At 47.0% G+C, this 17753-nt stretch overlaps 1 protein-coding gene across 1 annotated transcript; it reads right to left on the bottom strand.

The window, feature by feature from the left end:
* Positions 1–887: 887 nt before the first annotated feature.
* prr12a (proline rich 12a) lies at positions 888–17640 on the bottom strand. The gene is made up of 15 exons (XM_083932642.1): positions 16509–17640; positions 14512–14669; positions 13926–14087; positions 9021–13660; positions 8455–8682; positions 7645–8335; positions 6966–7453; positions 6562–6678; positions 6215–6348; positions 5434–5882; positions 5179–5298; positions 4673–4770; positions 4259–4390; positions 3511–3606; positions 888–2266 (listed from the first exon to the last, which is right to left on the bottom strand). Exons 1-15 carry the CDS (start codon positions 16589–16591, stop codon positions 2132–2134), a joined length of 7731 nt encoding a protein of 2576 aa, XP_083788768.1. The 5' UTR covers positions 16592–17640; the 3' UTR covers positions 888–2131.
* Between the last annotated feature and the right edge of the window lie 113 nt (positions 17641–17753).

Consider the following 17753-nt stretch of genomic DNA (forward strand, 5'->3'; position numbering starts at 1 on the left):
ACCCCAAAAAATACTCTGATTTGAATAGTTTGTGTCTAATACAGTTTTTCTAGAGGAAATAAAAGTTCAGTTAACTAGTTAGACATCCTTAAAGCACAGCTAATAAGATAAAATCATTCTTTATTAGTCCCGGAGTGGGACATTTTCAGTGTCACAACAGCAGGAGAGGAGAATGTAAATGAAAGCATCAATAACAGATGCAAAATGTAATAACAGCCTATGTAAACAGTAATAACAAAAAGCAAGTTTAACTGTTAAAAATAGCTAAACACAGTTTTTAAAAAGGAGGCAAGTGACAGTAAAACACAAAAAAGATAAATAAACAGGCTTGTCAATAGTGTATGTGTGTGTGTGTGTCTGTGTATTCAAGGGGAACAGTGTTGATTGTTAAGTCTGACTCCTACCTCTTTGAAAAATACAGAATCTGGGAACGTTTAACTACCTGGTGGGAGAAGTCTCCTTCTTGGCTTAAATGTCTAATTAGGTGCAGATTTGCTGGAAATCTTCAGTCTCTACATCCAAACTGTCTAAGTTTGCATACTGGACCATAGTTGTGATGTCACAATTCATGCTATTAGGGTCTTTAAACTTTAAAGTGAGCGCAGATGCTTCCTTCTTTCTTAGTCACATACTTTTTCTCACCTTTAGTGCAGTGCAGCTAATCTTAAAAGGCTGTACAGTTGGATGCAGGATGCATACGCGGCATTCACGACATTAACGTCAGACGTGTTCCCAGATCTCACGGGTTTGTTGCTGAGAAGGAACAATAACCACATCTCAAACCCAAACCAAAACAACTCTTTGTGGTCAGGTGAGGACTGATTCAAATGTTTTGTAAAAGAAGCCACACACTGTAGGGAAATGAAAGACCATTTGTTCTTTGCAGATTTTATTTGTTTCTCAAATACAGGAGAGTTAATGTACAGAAGGACAAAGAATTTCATCAAGAACTGTACAATATTTACACGCCTTGTTTTCCTTTTTTATGGAAAATTAGATTGTTTTCAAAATAAGTCATAGTATGCACAAACATCAAAATGATAAAAATGAAATGACTATTTCCTCTTTAAATATTACTTATTTATACTCCTTCTTCCCACGTGGGAAATGGATAGTTTACTTCTTTTTCTTTGCACCTGCATGACTGATGATTGAACTGAAGCACAACAATGTTAAGTTTCAAATAGATTTTTCCCCCATTCTCTTCTTCTTTTTTTCTTTTCCTACTTTTTTTTTCCTCCTCCGTATTTTACACCCACTGTATTTGATACAATATTTCTGTCTCGACGTCTGTTCGTTTGTATAGAGGGAAAGACGGCTTGGATATGTGGGTTGCGACTGTATACTGATCCTGTGGAAAATAAAAAAGGTATTTAAAATGTTAGGGCAGCAACCCGGCGCTTGTGAGAGTTTAAGTTAAAAACCTCCTCATATAAATAATAAAAATGTGTTTATATATTATCACACAGCTGACTGGTGCTGCCCTTCACATAGCACAGGATGAGAGAGAGTGAGAGAGTTTAATAAACACATTTCATGTTTCTATCCATGTTCACGCTGCTCACGGCACACTCTACACGCAGTTTAAAAAGCATTCTCGCCCTCTTCCGCTCTTCTCAAAAGCCAACAGCTGATGTTAGTCTTCAAAAAAATAATTTATGTAAAAACTAAGTGGTAGTAGTTTCTCTTTGAACTATAGTCTTCATGACGCACAGTTAACAAGATGTCAGTGGCTCCTCCGTTGACTTGGCGTGACGGCTCCTCTTCTTTGTCCTTGCCGCGTTGCGTCGCTCCCTTTTCACCAACGGTCAATTCCCTCTTGACCCCGCCGGTGACCCCTGACCCGGTGGGGATCCCCCCTTCTCGCACAGTAAGACATTTCTTTAGTCCGTGATCAACAACAAGAAAAAGAACAGAGGCCAGTGTCCGAGGTCACATGAACAGACCCCCTTGTGTTCGTCAAGGGCCTTAAAAATTCATCCTCGCATCTTAGAGATTTGAAGAGGGTCAGGGGGCTGTACAGTAGGATCCGACTCTTTCCGTTTTTTCGCACCGTCACTTTGTTTTTTTTGTTTTTTTAAATCCCTCCTGCTTTAATTCCATTTTCTCTCTCTCTCTATCCGTGGTCGGCTCAGGCTTTGGTGCTGAGCGTGAGCAGCTCGATGAAGGAGCTGAAGAGGGTGTCCAGCCAGCTCTGGTTGGCCATGCACTGCTGCACCACTTCCTCTTGGCCCGGGTCCTCAGCTGCCTGCTCAATGGAGTTGGTCTGGAAAAGTGGGACGGAAACATGTGTCTCAAAACCAGTGTCATAGACTACACAGAGCCAGCTGGTATCAGGGCTGGATGATCATTCAATAAGGGCTTGAATAAGAGTGGAATCGAAATCGTGAAAAAAATCATATGGAGATTTTGTCATGCACAACTGCTGTATCTAAATTGGCAATAACAAGCACATTAAGCACAATGTTTCTGCCTGCTCTCTCAAACGCATACTTATTTTTTGGTTCCTTGATGGAATCAATAAGAATTGATTTATCCGTTCGTGTTTTTATCAGATTTTTTTTCTTTACAGTTAAAGTTACAGTATGTTGGTTTTTCGAGATGAATAAAAATCCAATGAAACTTCTCCGACGGTGTTATCTGAAATACCCGAGAGAACATCATTTCAAAATGGCAGTTTTGGTTTTTATATCAAATGTAATACTACCACACAGTGGATTACATAGAGTGCTTCATCCATGTCACACCGTATGGAAGAAGGTGAAACAATAAAGATATATATCGTCAAAACAATACAAAAGTGTCTTTAGCAGGGGTAGCCAACCCTGCTCCTGGAGAGCTACTGCCCTGCATGTTTTAGGTTTCTCAACACGCCGGATTCTGATGCTCTGCTCGTATCAATCAGCTGTAGCTTGTCAGGGGTTTGATAATCATTAGAATCCGATTTTGTTAGAGCAGGGAGAAACCTAAAACATGCAGGGTATTAGCTCTCCAGGACCAGGATTTGGTCTGTAGTATATATTCATCTATATCATTCCTATCGCAATGTCGAAAAACCTGCGGCTGAACTGCGTTAAAGAAATATTTCTGTAATTTGGACGCCGCTTTACGTTCTGATCCTCACACGTTAAGTCCATTTTGCACTAAAGTTCTTAATAAATTGAGAAACTACTCAGTACTTTTAACTTGTCAAGTATTTCAGTCATACAGGAGCATACAACATAAGCTTTACTGTGTGGTTATTTCATATAGACTATTGAATTAGAAAACATGCTATATCGTGACATATATCAATAGATATGAAATTACCGATATGAGGACAAACAATTCTGGCCACATCACCCAGCCGTACAGCCAATATACCTTCTTTTACACCTATCTAGTAGTTGTTTTAGTAATTTATTCAGGCCTAAAGAACGTTTGAAGTCACAGTTCGTGCTCCAAAATGACAAAAATTCGTAAACTTGTCCCACATGACTAGAGCATATGCAATAATAAGTGCTTGCTTACCTCTTTCTTGCACTGTAAGAAGGTGTGGTATTTATAGTGATGCAGGGAGTGGAAGAGGCTGTAGATCCGATACGTCTCCGATGACAGTTTAAGGTCCTAGAAAACAAAGAAAATGAAAGGAAATGAGGTAAGGATCAATTTCAACACAAACAGATGAAAACACATGTTATTCTTACAGTTCTATGTAAGAAAGAGCAGAAGTGAAGCAGGTTGCAAACTTGTAACAGGTGCTAGAGGGGAAGCTGGTACTGTTTTACCCTCTGTGCCTTCAGTGATCCGTCAATTTCGAGCCTTTTACGGTAATGGTTCATTTTGTTGATGCTGTAGTTTTACCCAGAAACCACAAAGAACCACCTGCTTATAGGCTAAACATCTCCTACTGCGGTCTGCAGAGGTCCCGATAGTGTATGAATATTTGACCTTAATAAAATGACCATGGGGTAGTCTAAGTGTGGGCAGTTTCTTTTAACACTTGGAAATAGCTATTAAAAAGGTCACATATTGCAAAATTAGAGATTTCCATGTCTTTCTACTGACTCGTCAGAGCAGCTTTTTTAGGAGGGGGGGCTTAAAGAGACAGGCGCTAAAAAGATGACCACAGGTATATTGAGACAGACAGTATGAGCAAAATAATTTGTTTTTTAGACCATTAAAGTAAGTAAACACATTCTAGTAGCAACCCAAAACACAAGCATGAACCTGAAAACATACACATTTTTACACTCTAAACACTCACACATACACCTACCTGTGGTTTAGGAAGGGTCTTTTTGACTCTGTTGAGGGTCTTGCGGTTGTAAGCGTCCCCGCTAAGCCGGACCCTCACCACCCCTGAGTCCAGGGGGTCTACAATGATCTGGGGGTAAGCATGCAGGACCTCCTGTGAGGGGAGAGACAGAAGAAAAGTCAGAAATTGCTGCAGGGGGGACTCAACAAGATATCTTTGGAAAAATGTGAGAAAAATGATATGTGTACTTGAGATTGTGATTATTTCCATTACCAATAAATCTGTTGACACTTTTGCATGATAAATGATTAGTAGATTATAGTTGTAATTTAACTCTCCGTTTATCGACCTACTAATTAATCTATTGATTGTCGGGACTGCATGATTTCATTTCTGAGGGTCTTAAAGAGAAGCGGTACATTCAGGACAGATTACCTGGTGCTGAGAGCTCATGCTGACTCTCCTCAATAACCTCCTCTTCTGTTCGCTGATGATGCTGTCAATCTTCCTCATCGGTGGGAGGTACAGCTCATCTGGTAGGCCAATCGAGGTAAAGGGAAATTTCATTAGTCATCATTCATGTAGCTGCCAATCATTTTAATACTGAGGGCAGGTTCAAAGCAGTTCTTTGTGGCTATCAGCATTCCTGGGGCTTCCCTTCCACCAGTCACATTTTGTGTATTTGGATCTCCAAAAAAACATGAAAAGATCACTCTAAATATGTAATGCTATAGAAGTCAGACTGATTCCCTGGCTATTGTAAGATCCGTTTGTCCAGCAGGATGGCTTAAACGGAAACTTGGCAGCTGCTACTTGTCCGTGGTGGTAAAGTTTAATTCAACCTGCCTGACTGCACACGGATACTTGAAGAAAACATCATAGTTTCATTTCAACGCATGACATTTAATCTGCAGAGAACATGCCGTGTTTGCAGTTCTCACCGTCAGTGTCCTCCAGGGCTTGGATCATGTCGGGGTCCAGGGCTGTGCTGACCAGCATCTCCACGTAGCTCCTGAACATCTCCCTCATGGCACGGTTGTTCACTCCACCTTTTACTGGCACTGAACGGATGAGAAACCAGAGTTTGAACCCATCTTCTACCATCTTACATGACATAAACAAACTGCTTTATTACTCCAGTACGATGGCTTCTAATGGCAAAAATGTGAGCACAAAGATTCAAAATGGTATCTCACTTTCATTCTCACTAGCTGCCTCCTCCGATGAGTCTGAGTCAGATGATGAGGGAATTTCTTTCAGCCACTTCTTCCTCTTCTTGGGCGGTGGCTCCGCCTTCACTTTGGCTGGCTTGGACTTGGGTGGGCGCTCAGCCTTTTCCTTCTCCTTCCTCTCCATCACTTTCTTCTCCTCCTTCGCTCTACCTCGTTCTGCTGCTGCGGCACGTTTCTCCACTTTGTCCTGCTGAGGTTGTACCCGCTTCTCCTTCTCTGACTCCCTCTCTTTCTCCTTCGCTTTGGGCACAGCAGCTGGAGCTTCCCTCTTCTCCCGTTGTTCTTTTGTCGTTGTGGTTCTTGTTTTCTCCCTCTGTTCACGCTGGACCGGCGGAGTCACTCTCTCCTCTTTCTCTACTCTCGGTGGCGCCTGGGTGGCAGGAGGGGAAGCCATTCTGGGGAGGGACTGGCGTCTGTGACACACAAAGAAGTTGTTTTAGGAATGGAAACCATTCTAGAGATGAAGATAATGTACAGTATATACATTTAAAGAAAAGGTAAAAGTCCTTAGAAAGGACACAGAAAGAAACTCCTTTCAGCCACAAAGTTTGTGACCACAAGTGAGGGTTGGAACCTAAAATCCATTGGTAAACCGAGCGCTTCACTTTCAGGCTCAGCTCAACTCCCACGATTGTCAGCTGGGAGCTCTTCTCCCAGGCATGGCTCGAGGTGCGGCAATGTGATTTTATCCCAACAAAATCTAGCAAGTCTTCATTAGTTATGAACAGGAGGGAAATATTGCTACCTGAGAGCAGGTGCGGCTCTGCGCCAGGGTCTCCGAGAACAGACTCGGACATAGTCCTTCTTGTTGACGTTCTCCAGAAACTTGACATAGATCCGCTGATATCTCCTCTTGGCGTCTCCAAAGTAACCAAGATACTGTGGAAGGGGCAGATTATTAAGATCAAATTATACAGCAGCACAATTTTCATTGTCATTATTTTGACTGATGTGACAATATGATGTGTAAAAAATCTATATACATATATTACACTACATTATTTCCATTGTGTGCGGAGGTATAGCTGTGGCTGTGAGTGTCTGCAGTTTGTGGTGAGATTACTGAGGGCTTGGGGGGCGGGGGGAACTCACATTGCTTGTGGCGCAGAACTGTCTCTGTCCATCTTTGATCTCTGGGCTGAACTTCTGCAGCAGGGCTTTCTGCACCCTCCAGATGGGTGGAGGCTCACGGCCAGTCTGCAGTGCCAGCTGTGCGCAAACAAGTGACACGTAAGTATGAAAGGATTCGGAAATATGGCGGCAACTGAAAGATTCAAGTTCTTCTCATTAAAATATTTTTCCTTGGCTTTAAAAATATCTTAGCGTACACTATTTTTAGCCTGTACGGACACTTACATATCCCTGTGATGATTTGGTATTAGCTAAAATTGATGCCTCTCAACCAGAAAGCCGGCAACTCCCCCCCATTTTTACCACAAAGTACCCTCTTTAACTGTAAATAACAAATAAAACAACACACATTTGCACATAAATACCTTCAGAGTTCGAATGTCTTCCACCCGTACCACAAACTCGTCCCTCTCTCTGAAGATGCCTTCTCCCCCACTTTCGCTCTCATCCTCCTCGCTCTCTCCAGCGATGGCAGCGTCTTCTTGCTTCCCGGCGAGGTGGAGGGAGGTGATCTTAGGAGGTGGGGGCTCTTCGGGAGAGGCAGGAGACTCCGGAGACGGCATGGGAGACTCCTTATGATCTGAAGACGGGGGAGGAGGGGAAGCTGGGGGAGGAGGAGTGGTGGGCTGAGGGAGAGCGGCAGGCAGCGTGGGGGGCGGGGGAGAGGGGGATGTGGGAGCGACGCTGCTTGGAGGCTGGGAATTCTCCTGTTGCTCCTCTGGCAGAGGCAGGGGTGAGGGGAGAGAGAGGGGAGGGAGGGGGGAGTGAGAAGGGGAGCAGGACGAGGCTGGAGATGGAGGGACAGAGGGTGGTTCAGGAGTTTCTGGCTCTGTAGGAATCTCAGGGAGGGGCGCTGGAAGGGAAGAAGGGAGAGATTAAGGTCAATTTTACAGATCAATTTACCGCAGGAAATGAATCAAATTACTTTTTTAACAGATACATAATGGGGCATTTTATTAGACAAGCAAATACAGCAATAGCTCAGCCTGAGGGGGAAATTATTAAACTCAAGAAAAATCAATGTGAGAAAATGCCCAGCCTTACCATCAAGACTGGGGGTACCCAGGGTTTCCAGCTGTGGCTCTCTCTCCTCTGTCATATCAGTCTCTTCATCTCCTCCTGTGCTCCTCTCCTCCTCATTCTCCTCCTCCTCTTTGTTCTCATCCATGTCTCCATCTTCTGGCTGGAGGACATCAGGTTCGTTGGATAGGGGCAGGTCGTGAGGGGTATGCATGGTCGGCTGCGGGCTAAGCGTGGGGGGCTGCAGCGAGGGAGTAAGAGGGGACTGGGGGGCTTGAGGTTGAGGAGGCGAAGGAGGTAGCGGGGTCTGGATGTTTGAGGTCAGCTGAGGCGTGTCGTACAAAGCGGAGATGGCTGACGAGATGCTCTTCTGGAGGTCCTGGTTCTTTCCGACCGAGTCCTCCTCATCGGAGGAGAACGAAGGCAAGGTCTCCAGGTTCCTCTTCAGCTCGTCTTCCAAGCGCTTGGGGCTGGGACAGTTGCCCAGAGCTAGACCCCCGTTCCCTTCACTGTCCCCGAATGGAGGTGGCGGGGGTGGAGGAGGAGGCGCGGGAGACAGTGGCCGCAGACCTCCCGATTTACAGGGTGAGGTTTCGCCGTTGTCAGGTTCCATTCCTGGTGAGATGTCTAAGCCCGGAGGTCTCTTCCCTGTCTTGAGGAAGTCCAAGAACGAAGCAACGAAGCCGGCCTTGGACTCTGAGTCCTTCTCATCGCCCTAGAAGTGGTAGAAAAGAAACTTACAACCACTAAACTAGTGAACCTGGAAATTATTTATATTAAACTTTTTTAGGATTTTCTGCTAACTTAGAAAAAATATAATAATGTAGCTCTTACCCTTTCCTCCAGCCCCTCATCATCCACTCCTTCACTCATCATCTGGTTTTTCTGCTTGTTCTTGTCTTGACTTCTGTTGCTTTCGGTGCTGCAGGGGGGTCCGGGACTTAAACCAAGTGAGGGAGCGGAACCTACCGAGCCATCCGACAAAGCGGGGTCAGTGCCAGATAAAGAGTCCGTCCTCAACAAGGCATCGGAGGAGGACAGGGTACCAATTGGTAACTTGATCTAAAACAAAAAGGAAATGGACCGTAAGATTTAAAGTGACATTGTAATAATTGTATATTCCAAAAACTAGGAAAACAGGATGGGAATACATTTTTAATTTTAAGCATTTAAATAAAAGGAACATTTAAACTAGTAGCGTATGCATGGACAACAAACTACAGGCTTTGATGGATTCTCACTTCTATTTTTAAAAAAGGCGCATATATATATATATATAACATGATACATTTATGTTTTTCAAAGGCACTATATTTAAAACTAGTGTTTGTTTTAACATCTTTTAACACCTGTGTTTAAATGACAATTTCAAAGCCTTTTCTAGACTGAATGCCACTGACCTTCAGAGGAGGAATAGGCTCGTGTAGCTGCTGTTGAGGCTGGTGATGGAGCTGCTGCTGCTGCTGCTGGAGGTGATGGTGATGCATTTGATCCTGCTCCTTGCCACTCATTTCCATGTACATATCTTCCCTCCTTTGTCCTCTACCTCGGCTTCCACGGCCCCTGCCCCTACCTCGTCCCTCCACATTGAATGCCCCTGCCGTTGTCGTCGTTCCACCCATCTCCCCCATCATCCCTCGTGGTGTGTAGGGCTCAGGCATCGGGCGGATGCGGGGCCTGCCTCTTGGCCTTGGGGGACCCTCCCTCTTGGGTCTAGTTGGCTTTCGGCCCCTCTTCTTGGGTCCATCCTGAGGCAGAAGAGAGTGTGAACCCATAGAGGAGTAGCCAGAGGAGTGGTAAAAGTCAAGGTCGCCCATTAAAGGGCTGAGAGAGCCACTTCCTCCTCCTCCCTTTCTGCAGCTGGACACCAAGTCCGGCAATAGGTCCGGGAGCCTCCGGCTATTTAACCGGATGTCGGCAGGCTGGTCGGCTTTATCCTCATCATCTTCAAACTCATATTCTTGAGCGTAACTTTTCTTAGGCAGTGTGTTGGGGTCCCGGCGCTCCTTTAACAGGTGGAAAGAGCTGGACTTGAGGAGCTTCTTGGGACGAGATGAACAGAAAATGGGAGATTGGAGGCCTCCTGAACCGGCTCCTTGGCTGGTCCCTCCGGGCCCAGAGGACAGTTTAGCTCCAGGGTTGTTGGGCGCAGCAGTATTGGAGCCCATCCCCATAGCTGGGGCCTGAGACTGTATCAATCCTAACTGTTCAGTGTTCACAGTGGATGGGAGCTCATGGGATTTAAGGGAGTCTAGATCCAGAGTCATGGCGTTGTTGCTGGGTTCTTCTAGGCCATGACAGTATGGTTCATAACCCTGATCTCCACCATGGTGACCCATCATGTCATAGCTAGCTCCACCGCTTCCCCCTGCTCCACCTCCACCCTGTCCGGCTTTCATGGAATCCATTCCCTCTTGCCCACCGTGGCTTTCATTCATCTCCTCCTGTCCTGGTCCTGCACCTCCGGCACAGCTCGACTTGTAGTCCTCGGCGCAAAACATGTCTTCCATTCCTGGGAAAAAGGAGCGGTCCTCATCCTGAAGGAGGGAGTCTGGGAAGCAAATGGAAGTTAAAGGTACAAAGCGGTTACTTTGTTGATTTTGATCTGCTTTCTCCACTGGGCTGACGGTGTCAAACTGGTGCTGCTCTGAGCGCTGTTGGTCCAGCTGGCTCTGCTGAGGGGTGAGCTGGGATGAGAGCGGCTGCTGTGGGTCAGACTGAGACTGGGAGTGGTGTTGGGGCTGCTGCTGAGAATGAGGGTGGTGAGAGTGGGTCTGTTGATGTTGAGAGCTGGGGTGCTGCTGTTGCTGCTGCTGCGGGTGGTGCTGCGATAGATGGTGCATGTGAGGAGGGGTGGATAAGCCAATGTCAGGCTCGGAGAGGAAGGAGTGCAGTTCGGGGGCTGAGTGTTGCTGCGAGTGATGGTGGGTAGGGTGCTGCCTCTGCTGCTGCTCTTGTTGCTGTCTGTGGCGTTCACCGCTACCTCCGCCCCTCCCCCCGCTGCCTGCCCCGCCGCGCCTGTCCTCTGCCACGGCTACATCTGTGCTGGAGGTCTGAGAAAGGGAGCGCTCCAGCATGTCCAAGGAAGACACCACTGACCTTTGTTTAACCTGGCTCTGCTCGTGCTGATGTGGAGGGGGCCCATGGTTGTAGTGCGCCGCTGCAACCTCCAAAGCCTGGGACTGGAGCTGAAGCTGGAGCTGGGTGGTTTGGGACTGAGACTGAGTCTGATGTTTACTTGAGCTCAGCGTCCCACCGGCGCCTTCCATTACAGCTTGCTGTTGGCTGATAGAGTGCTGTTGGGAATGAGAGTCCATTTTATGGTGCTGTTGATGCTGAGGAAGGGATTCCATTTTTGGGTGTTGCTGATGTGGTTGGTGGGACTGCTGTTGCCGATGAGAGTCCATTTTGTGGTGCTGTTGTTGCTGATGTTGTTGATGAGGCTCCAGTTTGTTGCGGGTGGTGTGGGACAGCACCGACTGGAGCAGGTGCGGGGGCGCACGGGATTGATCGGTGGGAGAGTCCATGAGGGAGGCGGCAGCTTGAGACTGGGGATGCTGCTGCTGGACCTCCGGTGTTTTACGAGGATAAGGGATTTCCGTGCGCTCCTGGGGCTTCTTTTGGAGCTCCATTTGGGTGTGGGACGGTATCTGTGAGTGCGAGGGCACATGCTGACCATGTGAGGAGTGTTGGGGAGCGAGGGAGTGTTGACTGTACGGATCGCCTCGTCCGTAGTGGACTACCGAGCCCAGGTTGTCATGGTGATGGAGATGGGAGTGCACTTGTTCAGCGCTGCCTCTCCCTCCACTGCTCCTGCTGCTTCCAACAGACCTCTCATTCCTTTGCTGCTGCTGTTGTTGCTGTTGCTGTTGATGATGGTGTTGTTGTTGATGTTGTTGCTGTTGTTTCTTTAGTGACATCTCCAGCTGGTTTTCCAGCCCTGAGATAGACCCTCCGGAACCTGCATTACCAGTAGATGTGGCACTGTGGGTACGTATGACACTCTGGGGGTGGTACCTCTCCTCAGAGCTCTTACCCATGTCATAGCTCAGCCCTTTGCCTGAATCAGTGGTTGAGGGTACTGACTGGGGCTGAGGCTGTGTTTGTTGGGATGTCTGTTGGGGTTGTTGTTGTTGTTGAGGATGGTGATGAGCAGCCTGGGGGGTGGGACTTGCTTGGGCTTGAAGCAGGTGCTGGATCAGGAACTCATCGTCATCATCTACTTCCTCTTGGGATCTCTGTGAGCCCACTCCTAGCATGGAAGTGTCCTTTGTTTTGGAGGAGGTGGAATGATAAGACTGAGATTGGGAGCTGGGGCCTCTGGTGTCAGGGTAGCCCTGTGGGGAGGCTAGGAAGGTGGGGGAGAGAACGGAGGAGATGTATTTGTTCGAGCCTGAACCTCCTGGAGATTGCGTGGGGCAGGTGGGCACCGGGGAGTGCAACCCTGGACGGATGATGCCCGAGTTGCCTGATGGAGAGGGGCTGGAGTCTGGAATATGATAAGACCCCCCGCCACTACCACCTCCACCTCTCTCATTGGTCATACTATTTCCCGCTCCTCCTCCTGACCCAGAATTCCCGTTTCCTGTGCCGCTACTGCTTCCTCCGCCAGATGCTCCACTGCCTGATGAACCACTTGACCTTAAAAGGGCAGGGGAGTGACCGGGGGCGCCATAGCCTAGTGATGGGCTTCCAGCTCCACCCAAAGAAGATGGAAGTGATCCGTAAGCAGAGTCTGCTCCATATATATCAGTGGGGTAAGATTGGCTTCGCCCGCCTAAACTCCCATAGCCTTTCCCACCCGTACCTGAGCTCAGGTCTTGGGCTTGTGGTGAACTGAAGCCTCCGTAGGACTGAGCCAGGTGGGAAGGAGGGGGCTGATTAGGGGAATATGACTGTGTCTGTTGTTGGGGTGGGGTCTGACCAGTAAGAGCAGAGGTCGGGGTCTTCACTGGGGGCACAGGAGAACCATAGCCTGAGAGGCAGGATTTTGGGAGAGACTGGGGGGCTGATGTGGAGGTGGCAGGGGGCTGCTGCTGCTGCGGGGCTGGGGGAGGAGGAGCTGGTTGAGGAGGCGGCTGCTGCCTGGAAGGGGCTGCACTGGAGCTGGAGGTGGGGATTGAGTTGGAAGGATGAGCCCCGGAGGTGGCAGAAGACGAGGAAGAAGAAGAGGAGGTAGAGGATGCAGAAGGGGGTGTGTGGGGAGTTCTTGAGGATGATGCTGAACTGGCAGAAGAATAGCCGCTGCTGGAGCTGCTTTTGGTTCCTTTCCCAGCTGAGGAAGAAGACGAGGAGGAGGAGGAGGAGGAATAGGGAGGCTGGATGATTGGTCGATACTGCTCAGTGCGAGAGGGGGGCTTGTGGTCAGATGAGGGGCTCTGGTCACCCAGTGGACTGCAGGAAAGGCCAGCGTGCCTGTGGTGGGTGGCAATTTGTTGGTACCCTGCCCCTCCACAGCTGAGGTAGTGCTGAAGGGAGTGGGCGGCAGAGGATGAGAGCTGCGACTGAGCTGGCGTGGGCCGCTGGTAGTGCTTGATAACGCTGTCCTGCCGGGGAACAGCCCGTTCCTGAGCCGAATTGGACTGGGATTGGGACTGGGGCTGAGGCTGGGCTGAGGAAAAGACTGATGCATTGTACAGCTGGGACGACTGGTCCTGGAGCTGTGATGACAATAGGTTGAATTGGTGTGACTGCAGGTGCCTGGCAGAGGACGCCTGAGCTGATGAAGCACTCGTGGGATCCTGGCTGCCCCTATAGGCAGCTGCTGCAGCACCCTGAGAGGACAGGAGTCTATCAAAACCCAGGCTAGACTGGGAAGGGGCCTTGATGTGTAGTAGGGGGTCATGTGGGGAGAGCAGGCCATTGGATGTGGGACTAAACGTGGGCGTGTCCTGGAGGGAAAGGGAGGCTGTAGGGAAAGAGCGGCTGGAGAAGGATGCCGGATGCTGATAGGCTGAGAGCGCAGAGGAGGAGGGGAAAGAGCCAGAGCCTGGAAGGGCTCCAGAGATGAATAGTTCAGGAGGACCAGGTGTGTGCATCGCTGTTAGGAAAAGGAAAACGAAATTACTAAGTATCCATCAAGCAGTCATTAAAATATGAAATAATGAAAGCAAGAGTGTTTTTCTAGAGTAAGACTATTACAGTAAAATGCCCAACTGTTGAAAATGAATGAGATGAAAATGCTCAAATAGCAACACTGTCGAAATAATAATGCAGCTAAACATTGGGCGGTTCTTTAAATGTCATATTGACTGTTGGGCCTGTTTGAATGTCAACACATGAGGGAAGATCTAACACGGCCCCACCTGTCTGCCAGGATGGCGTGCGGAACTGGGAAAGAAGGGAGGAGGCAGAGGGTGGAGGCTGGGGTCCCCGAGACTCCAGGGCTGAGATCAGATTCATGACGGAGGCATCTGGGGCAGAGGGGCTGGCATGGTGCAGGCCAGTGTCAAAGAGCCCAGACAGACCTTTTGGGAAAAAAGGAAAGAACCATGAAAATGATTAATTGATAAATAATGATATTAACAGCTACTTGCTGAAAAGAAGATTAAATCATAACACAATCAGTAAAAAAATATATCAAAGAACGGATGTTAGGATGTAGATTTAATCAAAGTTTATTTGGCGAGCCTGCTGTCGTACAAAGAATTTAAATCAGGATGTCAGTAGTTGCAAGTGTGATTTGTTGCTGAAAACCACCCTTAAGTTATTGTTAAACTGTATGAGAATGAATGCGTTGACTACAGGCTTTAGCATCTACGGCTTCAACTCGATTCAAGGTATAATGTGCACATTTCTCAATGACAATCTATCAGGGCCTGCACAGAGAGACATAATTCATTGCTGGGGCCCCTTATGGTGGTGACATAGAAGGTATGACATTTATCTTACCCAAACTCCGTCCAGCTGCTCCCCAAGCCCCGCCTTGGCCAGAGCTCCCTGGGTGGTGATTGGTGGCATAGCCCTGCAGAGGGTGTGGGGTGGCGTAGGCTTGTCGGTGAAGGAGCTCAGACTCAGGGTGGGATGATCTGGAACTCCCATATACAAGACTACGGAGAAAGGGGGAGTGGGGACATTGTCATTAATTTCAAAGATCACATTTACATAAACTTAATCTGTTCCCAAAAATGTGAGGACGCACTGCCTAGGCTTTGGGTCACTTTTAAAATGCACAAAATCTTGCCATGCAAGTAAATTGCTCTTTAATTAAAAACCCATGCATCAGATGTCAACTGGAGGCTGTTCATTACTTTGCTCTCCACATGTAACGTCTCCACAGTAGCTTGCATGTTTAAACGCTTAATTCCTGATGAGTCTGATCTATATTTGTAGATAATGGGAAAGGGTTCTTCCATTCACATCTAAAGCAGAATGACAAACTTGGGCATTACACCAAAGTGTATAAGAGTAGATGCTAATCTGTCAAACCTGTCATGCAAAAATAATGGGGAAGGTAATTTGCAATTATTACAATGGTCCCACAAGAATGAACCATTACATAATTTATAAATGCATCAAATAAGCTTCTTATTCAATGCTGAGGATATTCCAGTTACAGAACTCTTCTCTCCAAAGAATAGATGAAATGCGTGGCTGCCTAGCTGGCCAGATAACATGCTAGCATTTTTGCTGCTGAATTAGCCAGCTAGCAGCTTAGCAGCAATGCACAGCAGCTATGGTAGAAAGGCAGAGACTAGGCCCAAACGGCAAGGCCAGTCTTTTTACGTGTAAATAGAACATTGGTAACCATGCAGATTTAATTACAGTGGAAAAACGAAATGTACTCAATATATAATAAAAGACAAACGATTGATTTGTTTGTAACCGTTGAATATGTTGATGTAAATAACAGCTGGATGGTGCAAGTCGACGCAATTGCATGCTAAGCTGCATGCAAACACCAGCAACTAGCCTGGCTTATTTAGCCCAAAATCAATTGCGATAGGAATCTGGTGACTTTGGACTCTTTTTGGCAGCTACTTATGGGTCAAAATATCTCAAATATAGTCAGCTAAATAAGCAATGATGCTTGCGATCGCAGGCCTCAACAACATGCAACATAGCGCTACTTTGCAGGCTAACGCAAAGGCTAAAAGACAGAGCTATGTTGCACAGTAGAGGCAGTTTTTCATCATGATATAAAAAAATTAAATTAAAAAATCACCCTGGCCATGGTTTGGTTTGTTTTTTTATTTAAACATCTAATTGAAAGTTTGATGCAGTGGGGATATTCCACAGTTTCATTATGCAAATTAACATTTACCATGCAAAAAACATAATTAACTGAGATCACGCTTGGGCAAAAAATGCATTAGAAATCTCAATTTTATTTGGCACCACCCCCACTTAAATATATATTTTTTACAAGATCAGAATTTATAAAACCCAAACATGTTTCATTAAATAAACCCCTGGTTAATATGCATCAGTTCTTGTTGATGTCTGTCAGGGGGGTTTGCTGCTGCGTCTGCACTCTTCGCAGTTGCTATAAATCCAATGAATTCAGTCTATCAGGGCTATGTGTCCAGGCCTGCACGCACACACTGGGAACAATAATTCCTATGGATGCTCCAGACATACCCCCACCTCCAACCCCGCCAGGTCCACCTAAAACCCACGTCTGTCAATCACATTCAATTCATATCCTCAACCTTTCCTTTTCCTTTCTCCACCCCGCCCACCACCCCCACGACACGCACACTGCTCTATTCCTGTCTATAATATTATTACTATGCAACTGTTTGGATGACAATGCAACCGCACATAATGGCAAAGGCATGGCACCGTACATATGAACCCAAATGGCGACAATTTGTTTACATGGGCCACACCGTGCCCTGCAAAAGTACCAAGTGATGCATGCACATTGTCTAAAATCCAATGCATACCTTGCTTTTGCCGATCTCTCGTAACTCCATCCTGCTCCTGCGCCCAAATCACCAAATCCTGTTCCCGGGTAATTTCTATCCATTTATGATGGTGGTGTACAATGTGTGCGATGAGGACGAAAGCAACGAGAACGTCGCAGAGCCAAAAAAAAAAAAAAATCCAGTCTTTCCCGTTCTCGGTTTTCAGGCTATTTTCCCCGGTTTCATAAGCAAGTCCTCAGGAGTGGAAAACAGCATATTGAAAGAGAAATGGAGGGGAGGAGGAGAAAGCTGGATGAAAAAAGAAGAGGGGGGTCTACGGGGTTATAATCCAACCACCTCCAAAAAAAGCCAGCCTTTCTCCTTTTCCTTTCACATTTATCATTTCCACAGTCCACAATCGGTCACGTTCATGATGAAGATGCCGCGGATATCTGTCCCGGTTGATGGCACTGAATTGCTGATAAACATTTGATTTGAATGCGTCCTTTTTTTCCACCGTCTCTCCTCCCCTTTCTTCAGAGGCTAGTCTCTGCTACGGATGCTAGCTCGCCAGAAAAAGATTGCAATCGACGGAGCCACGTTGGTAGCAATCACTCCCCCATAGACGAGCAAAAGAAATCCCCAATTTCAAAATCTTTTTTTCTCTCCTTTCAATGCAAATGGTTCCCACCCCCTCTCAGGAGCAGAGCTGTGGGGCTAGCAGCAGATGCTAGCTGTCAGTAACGACGCATCAAAATAAAACAGGGCTGCCTTTATTTCCCCAAATGCTCCCGTGCTTTCTGCGGCCATTCAAGTAAAAGCGACGACGACTTTGCCCTCACCGGGTTTAAATACGACCAGAGCACGAATGAGCATAAATACCGAACGAGGAAGTGTAAAAGAAAACAGGCCGCGTTTTAATATTTTTAGTCATTTTCCTCCGGAGACGCCATTTTTGAAGGCGGCTGGCCGCTGTCGGTCCTCCCTCTCCCCCTCTCTTGTCTCACCGCGGAGTCTCACTCAAGTGTCTGCGGTGACCTCCATTCACCGGGGCCCTCAGTCTGCCAAGCAGCCCTGCATGCTTTTCCAGATTTTCATCATATTGAGAGGCTAAATGTTAATGCAGACTCCATTTTGCACGAACAAAAAAAAAAACAAGTCAGCTGTTTGTCCTGAATGCCGCGATTGGCTGAGACGCATTCGAGTGCAAAAAATATTTCCAGTGATAACCAGATTTATATATAGGCCTTCAGCGGTCGCTTTGCAAATTCACACCCGAATTGT

This window comes from Echiichthys vipera, assembly GCF_963691815.1.
Source record: "Echiichthys vipera genome assembly, chromosome: 18".
Taxonomy (NCBI): domain Eukaryota; kingdom Metazoa; phylum Chordata; class Actinopteri; order Perciformes; family Trachinidae; genus Echiichthys; species Echiichthys vipera.